At 46.0% G+C, this 21366-nt stretch overlaps 1 protein-coding gene across 1 annotated transcript; it reads left to right on the plus strand.

Annotated features, from left to right (window-relative positions):
* Positions 1-454: 454 nt before the first annotated feature.
* prl2 (prolactin 2) lies at positions 455-14141 on the plus strand. Its single transcript, XM_065021189.1, has 4 exons — positions 455-619; positions 9844-9951; positions 10633-10812; positions 12993-14141. Exons 1-4 carry the CDS (start codon positions 455-457, stop codon positions 13191-13193), a joined length of 654 nt encoding a protein of 217 aa, XP_064877261.1. The 3' UTR covers positions 13194-14141.
* Positions 14142-21366: the final 7225 nt, after the last annotated feature.

The following is a 21366-nucleotide window of genomic DNA, read 5'->3' on the forward strand; positions in this document are numbered from 1 at the left end:
CTCCTTCTATTCCTCTGTATGTGTCAGTGTTGTCTCTCTTCATCCTCTTCTCCTTCTATTCCTCTGTATGTGTCAGTGTTGTCTCTCTTCATCCTCTTCTCCTTCTATTCCTCTGTATGTGTTCCCCTCTCCCTCCTGTCCTCATCCCTCTATCCTGCCCTTTCCTCCTTCTCATTGCTCTTCTCATTGTTCCCTTCTCCCTCTATATTTCCACCAGTTTGAGTGCTGCATCTGCCTTGTGAGACAGGATCCCATCCACACTTCTCTCTGTTCTTATTCTCACTCTCTCTCTCTGCCAGTGTCAGTGCTGCTTCTGGCTGGTGAGAGGATCCTGTCGTCTCCCTCTATTGCCCTCCTCTCTCTCAACTCCTTCAACCTCCTCTCTATTTATCTCATCATCCTCATCCTCATCCTTCTCCCTCTCTCCCTCTCTCTTCCAGTGTGGGCTCTGCTCATGGTGTTGGTGTGTGTGGAGCTGCGTGGCAGAGCGAGCGCGGCGCCCATCTGTGTCCACGGCCAGGCGGGGTGCCACTTCCTCTCCCTGGCAGACCTCTTTGACCGGGTCATCCAGCACAGTGCCAGGATGCACAGCATCTCCAGTGACCTGCACTCTGAATTCGTAAGTTACCTTATCTTTCTCTAGTATGCTCAAGGTTACCTCTCTCTTTCTTTCTCTCTCTCTCTCTTTCTCTCTCTCTCTAATGACACAGTCCTAGTCTCTTTCTCTCTCTCTCTCTGTATCTCTGTCACTAATGACACAGTCCTAGTCTCTCTCTCTCTCTGTATCTCTGTCACTAATGACACAGTCCTAGTCTCTTTCTCTCTCTCTCTAATGACACAGTCCTAGTCTCTCTCTCTCTGTATCTCTGTCACTAATGACACAGTCCTAGTCTCTCTCTCTCTCTGTATCTCTGTCACTAATGACACAGTCCTAGTCTCTCTCTCTCTGTATCTCTGTCACTAATGACACAGTCCTAGTCTCTCTCTCTCTGTATCTCTGTCACTAATGACACAGTCCTAGTCTCTCTCTCTCTCTGTATCTCTGTCACTAATGACACAGTCCTAGTCTCTCTCTCTCTCTGTATCTCTGTCACTAATGACACAGTCCTAGTCTCTCTCTCTCTCTGTATCTCTGTCACTAATGACACAGTCCTAGTCTCTCTCTCTCTCTGTATCTCTGTCACTAATGACACAGTCCTAGTCTCTCTCTCTCTCTGTATCTCTGTCACTAATGACACAGTCCTAGTCTCTCTCTCTCTCTGTATCTCTGTCACTAATGACACAGTCCTAGTCTCTCTCTCTCTCTGTATCTCTGTCACTAATGACACAGTCCTAGTCTCTCTCTCTCTCTGTATCTCTGTCACTAATGACACAGTCCTAGTCTCTCTCTCTCTCTGTATCTCTGTCACTAATGACACAGTCCTAGTCTCTCTCTCTCTCTGTATCTCTGTCACTAATGACACAGTCCTGGTCTCTTTCTCTCTCTCTCTCTGTATCTCTGTCACTAATGACACAGTCCTAGTCTCTCTCTCTCTCTCTCTGTATCTCTGTCACTAATGACACAGTCCTAGTCTCTCTCTCTCTCTGTATCTCTGTCACTAATGACACAGTCCTAGTCTCTCTCTCTCTGTATCTCTGTCACTAATGACACAGTCCTAGTCTCTCTCTCTCTCTGTATCTCTGTCACTAATGACACAGTCCTAGTCTCTCTCTCTCTCTGTATCTCTGTCACTAATGACACAGTCCTAGTCTCTCTCTCTCTCTGTATCTCTGTCACTAATGACACAGTCCTAGTCTCTCTCTCTCTCTGTATCTCTGTCACTAATGACACAGTCCTAGTCTCTCTCTCTCTGTATCTCTGTCACTAATGACACAGTCCTAGTCTCTCTCTCTCTCTGTATCTCTGTCACTAATGACACAGTCCTAGTCTCTCTCTCTCTCTGTATCTCTGTCACTAATGACACAGTCCTGTCTCTCTCTCTCTCTGTATCTCTGTCACTAATGACACAGTCCTAGTCTCTCTCTCTCTCTGTATCTCTGTCACTAATGACACAGTCCTAGTCTCTTTCTCTCTCTCTGTATCTCTGTCACTAATGACACAGTCCTAGTCTCTCTCTCTCTCTGTATCTCTGTCACTAATGACACAGTCCTAGTCTCTCTCTCTCTCTGTATCTCTGTCACTAATGACACAGTCCTAGTCTCTCTCTCTCTCTGTATCTCTGTCACTAATGACACAGTCCTAGTCTCTCTCTCTCTCTGTATCTCTGTCACTAATGACACAGTCCTAGTCTCTCTCTCTCTCTGTATCTCTGTCACTAATGACACAGTCCTGGTCTCTTTCTCTCTCTCTCTCTGTATCTCTGTCACTAATGACACAGTCCTAGTCTCTCTCTCTCTCTCTCTGTATCTCTGTCACTAATGACACAGTCCTAGTCTCTCTCTCTCTCTGTATCTCTGTCACTAATGACACAGTCCTAGTCTCTCTCTCTCTCTGTATCTCTGTCACTAATGACACAGTCCTAGTCTCTCTCTCTCTCTGTATCTCTGTCACTAATGACACAGTCCTAGTCTCTCTCTCTCTCTGTATCTCTGTCACTAATGACACAGTCCTAGTCTCTCTCTCTCTCTGTATCTCTGTCACTAATGACACAGTCCTAGTCTCTCTCTCTCTCTGTATCTCTGTCACTAATGACACAGTCCTAGTCTCTCTCTCTCTCTGTATCTCTGTCACTAATGACACAGTCCTAGTCTCTCTCTCTCTCTGTATCTCTGTCACTAATGACACAGTCCTAGTCTCTCTCTCTCTCTGTATCTCTGTCACTAATGACACAGTCCTAGTCTCTCTCTCTCTCTGTATCTCTGTCACTAATGACACAGTCCTAGTCTCTCTCTCTCTCTGTATCTCTGTCACTAATGACACAGTCCTAGTCTCTCTCTCTCTCTGTATCTCTGTCACTAATGACACAGTCCTGGTCTCTTTCTCTCTCTCTCTCTCTGTATCTCTGTCACTAATGACACAGTCCTAGTCTCTCTCTCTCTCTGTATCTCTGTCACTAATGACACAGTCCTAGTCTCTCTCTCTCTCTGTATCTCTGTCACTAATGACACAGTCCTGGTCTCTTTCTTTCTCTCTCTCTGTATCTATGTCACTAATGACACAGTCCTAGTCTCTCTCTCTCTCTGTATCTCTGTCACTAATGACACAGTCCTGGTCTCTTTCTTTCTCTCTCTCTGTATCTATGTCACTAATGACACAGTCCTAGTCTCTTTCTTTCTCTCTCTCTGTATCTCTGTCACTAATGACACAGTCCTGGTCTCTTTCTCTCTCTCTCTCTCTGTATCTCTGTCACTAATGACACAGTCCTAGTCTCTCTCTCTCTCTGTATCTCTGTCACTAATGACACAGTCCTAGTCTCTCTCTCTCTCTGTATCTCTGTCACTAATGACACAGTCCTGGTCTCTTTCTTTCTCTCTCTCTGTATCTATGTCACTAATGACACAGTCCTAGTCTCTCTCTCTCTCTCTCTCTGTATCTCTGTCACTAATGACACAGTCCTAGTCTCTCTCTCTCTCTGTATCTCTGTCACTAATGACACAGTCCTAGTCTCTCTCTCTCTCTGTATCTCTGTCACTAATGACACAGTCCTAGTCTCTCTCTCTCTCTGTATCTCTGTCACTAATGACACAGTCCTAGTCTCTTTCTCTCTCTCTCTCTCTGTATCTCTGTCACTAATGACACAGTCCTAGTCTCTTTCTCTCTCTCTCTCTCTGTATCTCTGTCACTAATGACACAGTCCTGGTCTCTTTCTCTCTGTATCTCTGTCACTAATGACACAGTCCTAGTCTCTCTCTCTCTCTCTCTGTCATCTCTGTCACTAATGACACAGTCCTAGTCTCTCTCTCTCTCTGTATCTCTGTCACTAATGACACAGTCCTAGTCTCTCTCTCTCTCTGTATCTCTGTCACTAATGACACAGTCCTAGTCTCTCTCTCTCTCTGTATCTCTGTCACTAATGACACAGTCCTAGTCTCTCTCTCTCTCTGTATCTCTGTCACTAATGACACAGTCCTAGTCTCTCTCTCTCTCTGTATCTCTGTCACTAATGACACAGTCCTAGTCTCTCTCTCTCTCTGTATCTCTGTCACTAATGACACAGTCCTAGTCTCTTTCTCTCTCTCTCTCTCTCTGTATCTCTGTCACTAATGACACAGTCCTAGTCTCTCTCTCTCTCTCTGTATCTCTGTCACTAATGACACAGTCCTAGTCTCTCTCTCTCTCTGTATCTCTGTCACTAATGACACAGTCCTAGTCTCTTTCTCTCTCTCTCTCTCTGTATCTCTGTCACTAATGACACAGTCCTGGTCTCTTTCTCTCTCTCTCTCTCTGTATCTCTGTCACTAATGACACAGTCCTAGTCTCTCTCTCTCTGTATCTCTGTCACTAATGACACAGTCCTAGTCTCTCTCTCTCTCTCTGTATCTCTGTCACTAATGACACAGTCCTAGTCTCTCTCTCTCTCTGTATCTCTGTCACTAATGACACAGTCCTAGTCTCTCTCTCTCTCTCTGTATCTCTGTCACTAATGACACAGTCCTAGTCTCTCTCTCTCTCTGTATCTCTGTCACTAATGACACAGTCCTAGTCTCTCTCTCTCTCTCTGTATCTCTGTCACTAATGACACAGTCCTAGTCTCTCTCTCTCTCTGTATCTCTGTCACTAATGACACAGTCCTAGTCTCTTTCTCTCTCTCTCTCTCTGTATCTCTGTCACTAATGACACAGTCCTAGTCTCTCTCTCTCTCTGTATCTCTGTCACTAATGACACAGTCCTAGTCTCTCTCTCTCTCTGTATCTCTGTCACTAATGACACAGTCCTAGTCTCTCTCTCTCTCTGTATCTCTGTCACTAATGACACAGTCCTAGTCTCTCTCTCTGTATCTCTGTCACTAATGACACAGTCCTAGTCTCTCTCTCTCTCTGTATCTCTGTCACTAATGACACAGTCCTAGTCTCTCTCTCTCTCTGTATCTCTGTCACTAATGACACAGTCCTAGTCTCTCTCTCTCTCTGTATCTCTGTCACTAATGACACAGTCCTAGTCTCTCTCTCTCTCTCTGTATCTCTGTCACTAATGACACAGTCCTAGTCTCTCTCTCTCTCTGTATCTCTGTCACTAATGACACAGTCCTAGTCTCTCTCTCTCTCTGTATCTCTGTCACTAATGACACAGTCCTAGTCTCTCTCTCTCTCTGTATCTCTGTCACTAATGACACAGTCCTAGTCTCTTTCTCTCTCTCTCTCTCTGTATCACTGTCACTAATGACACAGTCCTAGTCTCTCTCTCTCTCTGTATCTCTGTCACTAATGACACAGTCCTAGTCTCTCTCTCTCTCTGTATCTCTGTCACTAATGACACAGTCCTAGTCTCTCTCTCTCTCTGTATCTCTGTCACTAATGACACAGTCCTAGTCTCTCTCTCTCTCTGTATCTCTGTCACTAATGACACAGTCCTAGTCTCTCTCTCTCTCTGTATCTCTGTCACTAATGACACAGTCCTGGTCTCTTTCTTTCTCTCTCTCTGTATCTATGTCACTAATGACACAGTCCTAGTCTCTCTCTCTCTCTCTCTCTGTATCTCTGTCACTAATGACACAGTCCTAGTCTCTCTCTCTCTCTGTATCTCTGTCACTAATGACACAGTCCTAGTCTCTCTCTCTCTCTCTCTCTCTGTATCTCTATCACTAATGACACAGTCCTAGTCTCTCTCTCTCTCTGTATCTCTGTCACTAATGACACAGTCCTAGTCTCTTTCTCTCTCTCTCTCTCTGTATCTCTGTCACTAATGACACAGTCCTAGTCTCTTTCTCTCTCTCTCTCTCTGTATCTCTGTCACTAATGACACAGTCCTGGTCTCTTTCTCTCTCTCTCTCTCTGTATCTCTGTCACTAATGACACAGTCCTAGTCTCTCTCTCTCTCTCTCTCTCTGTATCTCTGTCACTAATGACACAGTCCTAGTCTCTCTCTCTCTCTGTATATCTGTCACTAATGACACAGTCCTAGTCTCTCTCTCTCTCTGTATCTCTGTCACTAATGACACAGTCCTAGTCTCTCTCTCTCTCTGTATCTCTGTCACTAATGACACAGTCCTAGTCTCTCTCTCTCTCTGTATCTCTGTCACTAATGACACAGTCCTAGTCTCTCTCTCTCTCTGTATCTCTGTCACTAATGACACAGTCCTAGTCTCTCTCTCTCTCTGTATCTCTGTCACTAATGACACAGTCCTAGTCTCTTTCTCTCTCTCTCTCTCTCTGTATCTCTGTCACTAATGACACAGTCCTAGTCTCTCTCTCTCTCTGTATCTCTGTCACTAATGACACAGTCCTAGTCTCTCTCTCTCTCTGTATCTCTGTCACTAATGACACAGTCCTAGTCTCTTCTCTCTCTCTCTCTCTCTGTCACTAATGACACAGTCCTGGTCTCTTTCTCTCTCTCTCTCTGTATCTCTGTCACTAATGACACAGTCCTAGTCTCTCTCTCTCTCTCTCTCTCTGTATCTCTGTCACTAATGACACAGTCCTAGTCTCTCTCTCTCTCTGTATCTCTGTCACTAATGACACAGTCCTAGTCTCTCTCTCTCTCTGTATCTCTGTCACTAATGACACAGTCCTAGTCTCTCTCTCTCTCTCTGTATCTCTGTCACTAATGACACAGTCCTAGTCTCTCTCTCTCTCTGTATCTCTGTCACTAATGACACAGTCCTAGTCTCTCTCTCTCTCTGTATCTCTGTCACCAATGACACAGTCCTAGTCTCTCTCTCTCTCTGTATCTCTGTCACTAATGACACAGTCCTAGTCTCTTTCTCTCTCTCTCTCTCTCTGTATCTCTGTCACTAATGACACAGTCCTAGTCTCTCTCTCTCTCTGTATCTCTGTCACTAATGACACAGTCCTAGTCTCTCTCTCTCTCTGTATCTCTGTCACTAATGACACAGTCCTAGTCTCTCTCTCTCTGTATCTCTGTCACTAATGACACAGTCCTAGTCTCTCTCTCTCTGTATCTCTGTCACTAATGACACAGTCCTAGTCTCTCTCTCTCTCTGTATCTCTGTCACTAATGACACAGTCCTAGTCTCTCTCTCTCTGTATCTCTGTCACTAATGACACAGTCCTAGTCTCTCTCTCTCTCTGTATCTCTGTCACTAATGACACAGTCCTAGTCTCTCTCTCTCTCTGTATCTCTGTCACTAATGACACAGTCCTAGTCTCTCTCTCTCTGTATCTCTGTCACTAATGACACAGTCCTAGTCTCTCTCTCTCTCTGTATCTCTGTCACTAATGACACAGTCCTAGTCTCTCTCTCTCTCTGTATCTCTGTCACTAATGACACAGTCCTAGTCTCTTTCTCTCTCTCTCTCTCTGTATCACTGTCACTAATGACACAGTCCTAGTCTCTCTCTCTCTCTGTATCTCTGTCACTAATGACACAGTCCTAGTCTCTCTCTCTCTCTCTGTCATCTCTGTCTCTCTCTCTCTCTGTATCTCTGTCACTAATGACACAGTCCTAGTCTCTTTCTCTCTCTCTCTCTCTGTATCTCTGTCACTAATGACACAGTCCTAGTCTCTCTCTCTCTCTGTATCTCTGTCACTAATGACACAGTCCTAGTCTCTTTCTCTCTCTCTCTCTCTGTATCTCTGTCACTAATGACACAGTCCTGGTCTCTTTCTCTCTCTCTCTCTCTCTGTATCTCTATCACTAATGACACAGTCCTAGTCTCTCTCTCTCTCTGTATCTCTGTCACTAATGACACAGTCCTAGTCTCTCTCTCTCTCTCTCTCTCTGTATCTCTGTCACTAATGACACAGTCCTAGTCTCTCTCTCTCTCTGTATCTCTGTCACTAATGACACAGTCATAGTCTCTCTCTCTCTCTGTATCTCTGTCACTAATGACACAGTCCTAGTCTCTCTCTCTCTCTGTATCTCTGTCACTAATGACACAGTCCTAGTCTCTCTCTCTCTCTGTATCTCTGTCACTAATGACACAGTCCTAGTCTCTTTCTCTCTCTGTATCTCTGTCACTAATGACACAGTCCTAGTCTCTCTCTCTCTCTGTATCTCTGTCACTAATGACACAGTCCTAGTCTTTCTCTCTCTCTGTATCTCTGTCACTAATGACACAGTCCTAGTCTCTCTCTCTCTGTATCTCTGTCACTAATGACACAGTCCTAGTCTCTCTCTCTCTGTATCTCTGTCACTAATGACACAGTCCTAGTCTCTCTCTCTCTCTGTATCTCTGTCACTAATGACACAGTCCTAGTCTCTCTCTCTCTCTGTATCTCTGTCACTAATGACACAGTCCTAGTCTCTCTCTCTCTCTGTATCTCTGTCACTAATGACACAGTCCTAGTCTCTCTCTCTCTCTGTATCTCTGTCACTAATGACACAGTCCTAGTCTCTTTCTCTCTCTCTCTCTGTATGTCAATTCAATTCAATTCAAGGGCTTTATTGGCATGGGAAACATGTGTTAACATTGCCAAAGCAAGTGAAGTAGATAATATATAAAGTGAAATTAACAATAAAAACACATAATAGCACAATTGGTTGGGCGCCTGTAAAACTGCTGCCATTTCTTCCAGCACCATTTTTTTTTGCTGGTTTCAATTTAGAAAGAGGAAATTGCATGTTTAAAGTGATAGTTCACCCAAATGACAAAATAACATATTGGTTTCCTTACCCTGTAAGCAGTCTATTGCCAAGGTAAGAGAGCAGTCTATTGCCAAGGTAAGAGAGCAGTCTATTGTCACGGTAAGAGAGCAGTCTATTGCCAAGGTAAGACAGCAGTCTACTGCCAAGGTAAGACAGCAGTCTATTGCCAAGATAAGAGAGCAGTCTATTGCCAAGATAAGACATTAGTCTATTGTCAAGGTAAGACAGCAGTCTATTGTCAAGGTAAGACAGCAGCCTATTGTCAAGGTAAGACAGCAGTCTATTGTCAAGGTCAGACAGCAGTCTATTGTCTAGGTAAGACAGCAGTCTATTGTCAAGGTCAGACAGCAGTCTATTGCCAAGGTAAGACAGCAGTCTATTGTCAAGGTAAGACAGCAGTCTATTGTCAAGTTAAGACAGCAGTCTATTGTCAAGGTAAGACAGCAGTCTATTGCCAAGATAAGAGAGCAGTCTATTGCCAAGATAAGACATTAGTCTATTGTCAAGGCAAGACAGCAGTCTATTGTCAAGGTAAGACAGCAGTCTATTGTCAAGGTAAGACAGCAGTCTATTTCCAAGGTAAGACAGCAGCCTATTGCCAAGGTAAGAGAGCAGTCTATTTCCATGGTAAGACAGCAGTCTATTGCCAAGGTAAGACAGCAGTCTACTGCCAAGGTAAGACAGCAGTCTATTGCCAAGATAAGAGAGCAGTCTATTGCCAAGATAAGACATTAGTCTATTGTCAAGGTAAGACAGCAGTCTATTGTCAAGGTAAGACAGCAGCCTATTGTCAAGGTAAGACAGCAGTCTATTGTCAAGGTCAGACAGCAGTCTATTGTCAAGGTAAGACAGCAGTCTATTGTCAAGGTCAGACAGCAGTCTATTGCCAAGATAAGAGAGCAGTCTATTGCCAAGAAAAGACATTCGTCTATTGTCAAGGTAAGACAGCAGTCTATTATAATTTTGTTATTTGGGTGAACTATCCCTTTAAAGGTTCTACAAGCTTTTTGTTTCTTTGCTTTCGAAGGCTTTGCTCTTCAGAGATGCAGCTCCTTTGACTCTCTGACCTTTTGCTTTCTACCTACGTCTTCCCTGTCAACTCAATTCCTCTTTCTCTCCTTTCTTCTTCCCTCCTTCAGGAGCAATATGTTCTGCCTAGCAGAAATCATATTGGCAGGATAAACCGCCACTGCCATACAGCCACCATACTAACCCCTAATGGCAAAGAGAACGCGCAGAGACTGGCTGTGAGTCTTACAACTCTGTTTAATCAACTATTGTTTACCATAGTACTACCCCTCTCTGCTTCCTGTAGTAACCTTGTCTGTTCCCTGATGGTACTACCCCTCTCTGCTTCCTGTAGTAACCTTGTCTGTTCCCTGATGGTACTACCCCTCTCTGCTTCCTGTAGTAACCTTGTCTGTTCCCTGATGGTACTACCCCTCTCTGCTTCCTGTAGTAACCTTGTCTGTTCCCTGATGGTACTACCCCTCTCTGCTTCCTGTAGTAACCTTGTCTGTTCCCTGATGGTACTACCCCTCTCTGCTTCCTGTAGTAACCTTGTCTGTTCCCTGATGGTAATACCCCTCTCTGCTTCCTGTAGTAACCTTGTCTGTTCCCTGATGGTACTACCCCTCTCTGCTTCCTGTAGTAACCTTGTCTGTTCCCTGATGGTACTATCCCTCTCTGCTTCCTGTAGTAACCTTGTCTGTTCCCTGATGGTACTACCCCTCTCTGCTTCCTGTAGTAACCTTGTCTGTTCCCTTATGGTACTACCCCTCTCTGCTTCCTGTAGTACCCATATCTGTCTCCAGATGTAGACTGCTTCTATGTCTTTGCTTGTGTCTGTCTTCTCTCTTTCAACACTCAATAACCAACTCTACAAGAACATACAATTCTACTCACTCTCTCTCTCTCTCTCTCCTCAGAGAGAGGAGTTAACAGAGGTGATTCTGAAGCTGCTGGTAGCATGGAAGGATCCTCTGTGGCAGTTCCACCAGAACATGGTTCACCAGGATGACTCCAACAACTTCAGCTCCAACAAAGCACTGGAGATGAGCTACATGGTGCACGAGCTCCGCAAGGGAGTCCAGAAGGTGGCTGATAAGGTAAGAGAAAGACGGGGGGGAGAAGATGGCTGATAGGGTAAGAGGAAGACGGGGGAGAAGATGGCTGATAGGGTAAGAGGAAGACGGGGGGAGAAGGTGGCTGATAGGGTAAGAGGAAGACGGGGGGAGAAGATGGCTGATAGGGTAAGAGGAAGATAAGTGAAGGTGGCTGATAGGTTAAGAGTAAGATGGAGGGAGAAGGTGGCTGATAGGGTAAGAGGAAGACGGGGGGGAGAAGATGGCTGATAGGGTAAGAGGAAGATGGGGAGAAGATGGCTGATAGGGTAAGAGGAAGACGGGGAGAAGGTAGCTGATAGGGTAAGAGGAAGACGGGGGGAGAAGATGGCTGATAGGGTAAGAGGAAGACGGGGGGAGAAGATGGCTGATAGGGTAAGAGGAAGACGGGGGGAGAAGATGGCTGATAGGGTAAGAGGAAGACGGGGGAGAAGATGGCTGATAGGGTATGAGGAAGACGGGAGGAGGAAGGTGGCTGATAGGGTAAGAGGAAGACGGGGGGGAGAAGGTGGCTGATAGGGTAAGAGGAAGACGGGGGAGAAGATGGCTGATAGGGTAAGAGGAAGACGGGGAGAAGGTGGCTGATAGGGTAAGTGGAAGACGGGGGAGAAGGTGGCTGATAGGGTAAGTGGAAGACGGGGGAGATAGTGTCTGATAGGGTAAGAGGAAGACGGGGGGGGAGAAGGTGGCTGATAGGGTAAGTGGAAGACGGGGGAGATAGTGTCTGATAGGGTAAGAGGAAGACGGGGGAGAAGGTGGCTGATAGGGTAAGAGGGAAGACGGGGGAGAAGATGGCTGATAGGGTAAGAGAAAGATGGAGGAGAAGGTGGCTGATAGGGTGGCTGAAGTGGAAGACGGGGGAGAAGATGGCTGATAGGGTAAGTGGAAGACGGGGGAGAAGATGGCTGACAGGATAAGAGGAAGACGGGTAGAGATAGTGGCTGATAGGGTAAGTGGGAGACGGGGGAGATAGTGTCTGATAGGGTAAGAGGAAGACGGGGGAGAAGGTGGCTGATAGGGTAAGAGGAAGACGGGGGGAGAAGGTGGCTGATAGGGTAAGAGGAAGATAAGTGAAGGTGGCTGATAGGTTAAGAGTAAGATGGAGGGAGAAGGTGACTGATAGGGTAAGAGGAAGACGGGGGAGAAGATGGCTGATAGGGTAAGTGGAAGACGGGGGAGAAGGTGGCTGATAGGGTAAGAGGAAGACGGGAGGAGAAGGTGGCTGATAGGGTAAGAGGAAGACGGAAGGAGAAGGTGGCTGATAGGGTAAGAGGAAGACGGGGGGAGAAGGTGGCTGATAGGGTAAGAGGAAGACGGGGGGATAAGATGGCTGATAGGGTAAGAGGAAGATAAGTGAAGGTGGAAGAGTTATAATGTGAAATGTCTCACAGATGACGAAGTGTGTATGACACTGAATGAATCACAGAGATGGGGGGAGAAAGACAGAGAGACAGAGACAGAGAGAGAGAGAGAGAGACAGAGACAAAGAAAGAGAGAGACAGAGAGAGAGAGAGAGAGAGAGAGAGAAAGAGAAAGAGAAAGAGAAAGAGAAAGAGAGAGAGAGACAGAGAGAGAGACAGAGAGAGACAGAGAGAGAGACAGAGAGAGAGACAGAGAGAGAAAGCAAATAAGGCAGAGTTAGCCTTGAGCATACATACTAAAGTGACAGTGAGTGAGTGAGTGTGAGAGAGAGAATGAAATAAAGATATAGATAGTAGGAGAGAGAGAAAGCTAATTAAAGCAAATAAGACAGAGTTAGCCTTGAGCATATTATAGTGAAAAGAGAGTCCTATAGCAGCTTGATCCCTAGTGACATTGTGTAGACTGATGTTGACACCACCACTGAGTCAGTGACGAATGCAGATGCCAACCGGAATGTCACTAGACAATCCTCGCTCTGCTACTGGGTTGGCATGTGATAACTCACGAGAGAAGACACACACACACACACACGCACGCACACACACACACACACACACACACACACACACACACACACACACACACACACACACACACACACACACACACACACACACACACACACACACACACACACACACACACACACACACACACACACACACACACCTCATTTTGCAATATGTACAGAAAGTAAAATTCCTTGTCTCTAACAATCCACTGTCTGTGTCCCTCCCTCTCAGATGCAGCACCTGGGGATGATCAGTAACTCCCTGAGTGGCCTGTCCTCCCCTGAGGCCTTGGACCCCTCATCAGACACCAGTGGAGAGACCCAGGCCATGAGCGACCACGACCTACTCTACTGCTTCAGACGGGACTCCAACAAGGTCCAGAACTACCTGAAGATCCTCAAGTGCAGGATCGTACCTGAGAACGGATGCTGAGATGTGAAGACAAGACAAGAGGCGTGACATTCACAAACTACCGTGTCAATCAAGGAAATCAAGGACACATCATGAATAGACACGATGATAAGACCGAGGGAAGAGACTGGGACTGTGGTACTTTCCTCCTCCTGACAAGTCCAACGATAACTTCCACCAGCAACAACGTCTTCATGTCTTCTATGTACTGTATTTATGTCATGTCACAGAGAAATAAAGTACAGATGTAAGATCTTAATCTGACCACCCTGTTGCAGGAGAACTTTCCTCCTCCTGACCAACGATAACTTCCACCAGCAACAATGTCTTCATGTCTTCTTGTTGGATTTATTATGGATAAATGAATAAACAATATCCCCATTTTAAATAGAATTGTAACTAAGTAAACTTATACTCTGTTTTATAAGTGATTGACAATATGAGTTCATAAGAAGGGATTGTGTGACAGGACAAGGAGTAATAAAAGTTAATGAACACCATTCCAACTAGGCAGAAACAAATGGGTTGGGGACTGAGTAAACACATAAGGTCGTTAGCCTATGTTTGACCCAACTGAAACTTAGCTCTTGGGTTTTTAGATAAGGCAGTGAGTGCATTCCTAGGTTTTCTGTTAATTAAAACTGTCAGTTCAGTGGTGATCGATAATGTTGAGGGGCCAAAAGTTATCTGGGAGTGTGTTAGTAAGTTAGAATGAACTTTTCACCTTACTTTGTCCCGGTCGAGAGGAGGGGATTCTGTTAAAGCAGTGAAATGACGTCATGATCTGTATATAAACTGCTGCTCGTGATTAAGTGGGAGCGCCCTCCGAGAATACATTCTATTACCTATTATTGAAAGACTGGTCTGCGTCTATTTTATGCAAACAAGAAATCTTACAAATTCTCATAAAATAGATGAAGGGCTTTCAATTGATGAAAGCACATTGGCATAATTAAATTACAGTAACACTTCTATGTACTGTATTTATGTCATGTCACAGAGAAATATAGTACAGATGTAAGATCTTAATCTGATCACCCTGTTGCAGGAAATGTAGTGTATTTGAGGGTACTGGAGGACTGGAGTTGAGAACCACTGGCCAAAGGTATCTGCTATAAGTGTCATGGATGCAGGCTTTTACTCCAGCCGATGCTGCAACAAACTCAGGCTAACTAATGAAATGTTGATTGAAGACTATGATTGGTTAAATAGTTGAATCAGATGTACTAACACTTTGTCTTCTGTGGATCAGATTGAACACAGGCCCCTGGCAGAGGCAAAGAATGGATTAAAGGACAAGTTCCCTTTTTGAACCAATCTGTATTTTGGATGCCATGTTATAGTATCGTCCAGACACTCTTTGACTTTGAGAAATGTCTCTAAACAGCGATAGACATCCTCATGCTTGTTCTGCAGTTGGAGGGGCTCAGATAAAACATGAACAAAGGCTCCAAAAACACCCAAATACTTGTAGTGATGCAGGCCTTTATGTTGTACACATGACATTGTGTCATTCCAAACTTTATCTGCAGCGTTATGTTCCATTCTGTTGGAGCGAAACTTCTCAGTCTAGCCAGGGCTTGCGCACACTGAAAAGGTTAGAGGGCTACAAGGAGAAGTATCGCTGGAGGCCAACAGAATAGAGTTTGGCGTTGCGGATGAAGTTCGGAATGACCCAATTTCATGATCAACGCATTGAAGCTCGAAGCTTGCACGTGCAGAGGCTATACACGCAGCTGGGAGTGAGTCAAACTCTGTAAGAGCACTGATGGTAACATTACACACCCTTACACTGAAAACCGTCATGCTGCTGAAACAAATGAATCCATATCCTTCCTGGGAGCTAGCTCCGCTCTGGCATTACTGTGTCTGCGTCAGACTTCTCCTAGACATGCCCGGGGCTCCAATGTGTGCCATGCAGTGGGTATGACGCTCAGACACGGTCCGGCTGCCTACTGACTGGCGGCTCCACTGATCAAAGGCGACTTCTAGTTCTTCAGTCGGGAGTCATTGGCTTCAGGCTGCCAGGCTTTTAACATATGTTTCCCAAGTGACGCAGGGAGAAAAGAAGACAGTGGAACAGGACCCATAGAAACACAATGGAAGGGAACGAGGGACGACGTGCTGGGGGTCGGGTAGTGGAGAGGCGGAGGGGGGATCAGATGGAACAGGACCCATAGAAACACCATGGAAGGGAATGAGGGACGACGCGCTGGGGGTCGGGTAGTGGAGAGGCGGAGGGGGGGGATCAGATGGGACAGGACCCATAGAAACACGATGGAAGGGAACGAGGGACGACGCGTTGGGGGTCGGGTAGTGGAGAGGCGGAGGGGGATCAGATGGGACAGGACCCATAGAAACACCATGGAAGGGAATGAGGACGACGCGCTGGGGGTCGGGTAGCGGAGAGGCGGAGGGGGATCAGATGGGACAGGACCCATAGAAACACCATGGAAGGGAACGAGGGACGACGCGCTGGGGGTCGGGTAGTGGAGAGGCGGAGGGGGATCAGATGGGACAGGACCCATAGAAACACCATGGAAGGGAACGAGGGACGACGCGCTGGGGGTCGGGTAGTGGAGAGGCGGAGGGGGATCAGATGGGACAGGACCCATAGAAACACCATGGAAGGGAACGAGGGACGACGTGCTGGGGTCGGGTAGTGGAGAGGCGGAGGGGGGATCAGATGGGACAGGACCCATAGAAACACGATGGAAGGGAACGAGGACGACGCGCTGGGGGTCGGGTAGCGGAGAGGCGGAGGGGGGGATCAGATGGGACAGGACCCATAGAAACACGATGGAAGGGAACGAGGGACGACGCGCTGGGGGTCGGGTAGTGGAGAGGCGGAGGGGGGATCAGATGGGACAGGACCCATAGAAACACAATGGAAGGGAACGAGGGACGACGTGCTGGGGGTCGGGTAGTGGAGAGGCGGAGGGGGGATCAGATGGGACAGGACCCATAGAAACACCATGGAAGGGAATGAGGGACGACGCGCTGGGGGTCGGGTAGTGGAGAGGCGGAGGCGGAGGGGGATCAGATGGGACAGGACCCATAGAAACAGGACCCATAGATGGAAGGGAACGAGGGACCACGCGCTGGGGGTCGGGTAGCGGAGAGGCGGAGGGGGGATCAGATGGGACAGGACCCATAGAAACACGATGGAAGGGAACGAGGGACCACGCGCTGGGGGTCGGGTAGCGGAGAGGCGGAGGGGGGATCAGATGGGACCCATAGAAACACGATGGAAGGGAACGAGGGACCACGACAGGAGAGGCGGAGGGGGGATCAGATGGGACAGGACCCATAGAAACACGATGGAAGGGAACGAGGGACGACGCGCTGGGGGTCGAGGGACCCACGAAACACAATGGGGGAACGGGTAGGGGGTCGGGTAGTGGGAGGAGGGGGATCAGATGGGACAGGACCCATAGAAACACCATGGAAGGGAGGCGGAGGGGGGGGGATCAGAGGGACCAGGGACGACGCTGGGGGTCGGGTAGTGGAGAGGCGGAGGGGGGATCAGATGGGACAGGACCCATAGAAACACAATGGAAGGGAACGAGGGACGACGTGCTGGGGGTCGGGTAGTGGAGAGGCGGAGGGGGATCAGATGGGACAGGACCCATCACCATGGAAGGGAATGAGGGACGACGCGCTGGGGGTCGGGTAGGACAGGACCCATAGAAACACGATGGAAGGGAACGAGGGACCACGCGCTGGGGGTCGGGTAGCGGAGAGGCGGAGGGGGATCAGATGGGACAGGACCCATAGAAACACGATGGAAGGGAACGAGGGACCACGCGCTGGGGGTCGGGTAGCGGAGAGGCGGAGGGGGGATCAGATGGGACAGGACCCATAGAAACACGATGGAAGGGAACGAGGGACCACGCGCTGGGGGTCGGGTAGCGGAGAGGCGGAGGGGGGGATCAGATGGGACAGGACCCATAGAAACACCATGGAAGGGAACGAGGGACGACGCGCTGGGGGTCGGGTAGCGGAGAGGCGGAGGGGAGGATCAGATGGGACAGGACCCATAGAAACACCATGGAAGGGAACGAGGGACGACGCGCTGGGGGTCGGGTAGCGGAGAGGCGGAGGAGGGATCAGATAGGCAGGGGGAAAGGGGCTGCTTGAGGACCCACAGAAAGATGGGGAACGGGGGTCAGGATGACACTGGCACACACTGTTTCTTAAACACCCAGGCACTTCCTGTGTCAGTCTAATTTGGGTCTTAGCTATGATCTCAATGCAAAGCCATGACAGATGCTAAATGAGCTAATATAAGCTCTTATTGCGTCAGTCGCTCTTCACATTCATTAGCCAAGACAAAATAAAGACATTAGAATAAGTAATGACCTAAATTGCCATTGGAATGCCGTCAGAACATGATAATTGAAAAGCGTACAACAGACTCATCCAAACAGTTTATCATTAGAAAGAGCTGTGTGTGTGTGTTTGGTTTTAGCTTCCATGTGGGGACCAGAAATCCTCACAAGGATAGAAAAACAAGGAAAATTCAGACAAGTGGGGACATTTCGCCGGTCCTCACAAAGAAAAAGGGGTTAGGGTTACAATTAGGGTTAGGGGGTAGGTTTTTTGAGTTAGGGGTGTCTGAGAATGCTGCGCCGCTGCGAACACTACCTATAAACAACAAAGATATCCATGGAGGAATGTCATGTAATTATATAATGACGTGGTTTGGTTGCCCTTGCAGTCCTCCCACTACTATTCAGTTTTCTGTTGTGACTCACGTCATCATTGTGTTGTCCTTGTTTTTTCTTAGCTCCTTTTTACACCTCTGTGGATGATAACCCTGGTACATAAATCATAGAAACATGGCTGAACACTGTGGATGATAACCCTGGTACATAAATAATGGAAACAGGGAAGAACAATGTGGATGATAACCCTGGTACATAAATCATGGAAACGGGGCTGAACACTGTGGATGATAACCCTGGTACATAAATCATGGAAACATGGCTGAACACTGTGGATGATAACCCTGGGAAATAAATCATGGAAACAGGGATGAACACTGTGGATGATAACCCTGGTACATAAATCATGGAAACATGGCTGAACACTGTGGATGATAACCCTGGTACATAAATCATGGAAACAGGGATGAACACTGTGGATGATAACCCTGGTACATAAATCATGGAAACGGGGCTGAACACTGTGGATGATAACCCTGGTACATAAATCATGGAGACAGGGATGAACACTGTGGATGATAACCCTGGTACATAAATCATGGAAACAGGGCTGAACACTGTGGATGATAACCCTGGTACATAAATCATGGAAACAGGAATGAACACTGTGGATGATAACCCTGGTACATAAATCATGGAAACCGGGCTGAACACTGTGGATGATAACCCTGGTACATAAATCATGGAAACCGGGCTGAACACTGTGGATGATAACCCTGGTACATAAATCATGGAAACAGGGCTGAACACCGTGGATGATAACCCTGGTACATAAATCATGGAAACAGGGATGAACACTGTGGATGACAACCCTGGTACATAAATCATGGAAACAGGGATGAACACTGTGGATGATAGCCCTGGTACATACATCATGGAAACAGGGATGAACACTGTGGATGATAACCCTGGTACATAAATCATGGAAACAGGGCTGAACACTGTGGATGATAACCTTGGTAACCTCTGAATATCAACTACCCAACTTGACCAGGAGTTCTCACCAGTCATTTTGCAAGGTGTTTCCACAGGGGGAAATGCAGAAGTATTTTGTTTTTCGCTGTGACATTTTATTTACAGATACAGATAGCTTGTCAAAATGTACAGATACAAACTTGAAACTACTGATCATGACAATAGGATGAAACTCCCACAATAGGATGAAACTCCCATGATTGCCCATTCCATATTGTCCATTTTGGGATGAAACTCCCATGATTGCCCATTCCATATTGTCCATTTTGAGATGAAACTCCCATGATTGCCCATTCCATATTGTCCATTTTGGGATGAAACTCCCACAATGGGATGAAACTCCCATGATTATTAATTCCATATTGTCCATTTTGGGATGAAACTCCCATGATTATTCATTCCATATTGTCCATTTTGGGATGAAACTCCCACAATGGGATGAAACTCCCATGATTATTAATTCCATATTGTCCATTTTGGGATCCCATGATTATTCATTCCATATTGTCCATTTTGGGATGAAACTCCCACAATGGGATGAAACTCCCATGATTATTAATTCCATATTGTCCATTTTGGGATGAAACTCCCATGATTGTCCATTCCATATTGTCCATTTTACTTTGACTTGTCCTGTTTTTAGGATATGTTGTTTGTTAACATGGCAACTCATTTTTTATTTGATTGGTTTAAATGTAAGTTAAGCTATTTGATTGGAGAGACCTGTATGAAGTGAAAAGTGTCCGTCTCATTACATTGTCATACATGTAATCTCAAGCCTGAAGGCTACAGAAAAGGCCACATACTCTTTCTACCATATCCTGAACTCAGCAAAAAAAGAAACGTCCTCTCACTGTCAACTGCGTCTATTTTCAGCAAACTTAACATGTGTAAATACAGTATTTGTATGAACATAACAAGATGCAACAACTGAGAAATAAACTGAACAGAAATTGAATAATGTGTCCCTGAACAAAGGGGGGGTCAAAATCAAAAGTAACACTCAGTATCTGGTGTGGCCACCAGCTGCATTAAGTACTGCAGAACATCTCCTCCTCATGGACTGCACCAGATTTGCCAGTTCTTGCTGTGAGATGTTACTATTTTTCCAACTTAATTGAGGAAAATAAGAACGATCCAAAATGTATTTTTGATACTGTCGCAAAGCTAACTAAAAAAGCAGCATTCCCAAAGAGAGGATGGCTTTCAATTCAGCAGTGATAAATTCATTAACTTCTTTGAGGAAAAGATCATGATCATTAGAAAGCAAATTACGGACTCCTCTTTAAATCTGCGTATTCCTCCAAAGCTCGGTTGTCCTGAGTCTACACAACACTGCCAAGACCTAGGATCAAGGGAGACACTCAAGTTTTTTAATACTATATCTCTTGACATATTGATGAAAATAATCATTGCTTCTAAACCTTCAAGCTGCATACTGGACATTATTCCAACTAAACTACTGAAAGAGCTGCTTCCTGTGCTTGGCCCTCCTTTGTTGAACCTAATAAACCGCTCTCTATCCACCGGATGTGTACCAAACTCACTAATAGTGGCAGTAATAAAGCCTCTCTTGAAAAAGCCAAACCATGACCCAGAAAATATAAAAAAACTATTGGCCTATATCGAATCTCCGATTCCTCTCGAACATTTTGGAAAAAGCTGTTGCACAGCAACTCACTGCCTTCCTGAAGACAAACAATGTATACGAAATGCTTCAGTCTAATTTTAGACCCCATCATACCACTGAGACTGCACTTGTGAATTACCTTTTAATGGCATCAGACCGAGGCTCTGCATCTGTCCTCGTGCTCCTAAACCTTAGTGCTGGTTTGATAGCATCTATCAGCACATTCTTTTGGAGAGATTGGAAACCCAAATTGGTCTACACGGACAAGTTCTGGCCTGGTTTAGATCTTATCTGTCGGAAAGATATCAGTGTGTCTCTGTGGATGGTTTGTCCTCTGACAAATCAACTTTAAATGTTGGTGTTACTCAAGGCTCCATTTTAGGACCACTATTGTTTTCACTACATATTTTACCTCTTGGTGATGTCATTCGGAAACATAATGTTAATTTTCACTGCTATGCGGACGACACACAGCTGTACATTTTGATGAAACATGGTGAAGTTGAGAACAAGTTCTCATTTACAATTGCGACCTGGCCAAGATAAAGCAAAGCAGTTCGACACATACAACGACACAGAGTTACACATAAGGAAGTGGATGGCGGCAAATGTTCTACTTTTAAACTCGGACAAAACAGAGATGCTTGTTCTAGGTCCCAAGAAACAAAGAGATCTTCTGTTGAATCTGACAATTAATCTTGATGGTTCTACAGTCGTCTCAAATAAAACTGTGAAGGACCTCAGCATTACTCTGGACCCTGATCTCTCTTTTGATGAATATATCAATACTGTTTCAAGGACAGCTTTTTTTCCATCTACAGTTGTGGCCCAAAGTTTTGAGAATGACACAAATATTAATTTT

This window comes from Oncorhynchus nerka, linkage group LG8 (genome assembly GCF_034236695.1).
Source record: "Oncorhynchus nerka isolate Pitt River linkage group LG8, Oner_Uvic_2.0, whole genome shotgun sequence".
Taxonomy (NCBI): Eukaryota; Metazoa; Chordata; class Actinopteri; order Salmoniformes; family Salmonidae; genus Oncorhynchus; species Oncorhynchus nerka.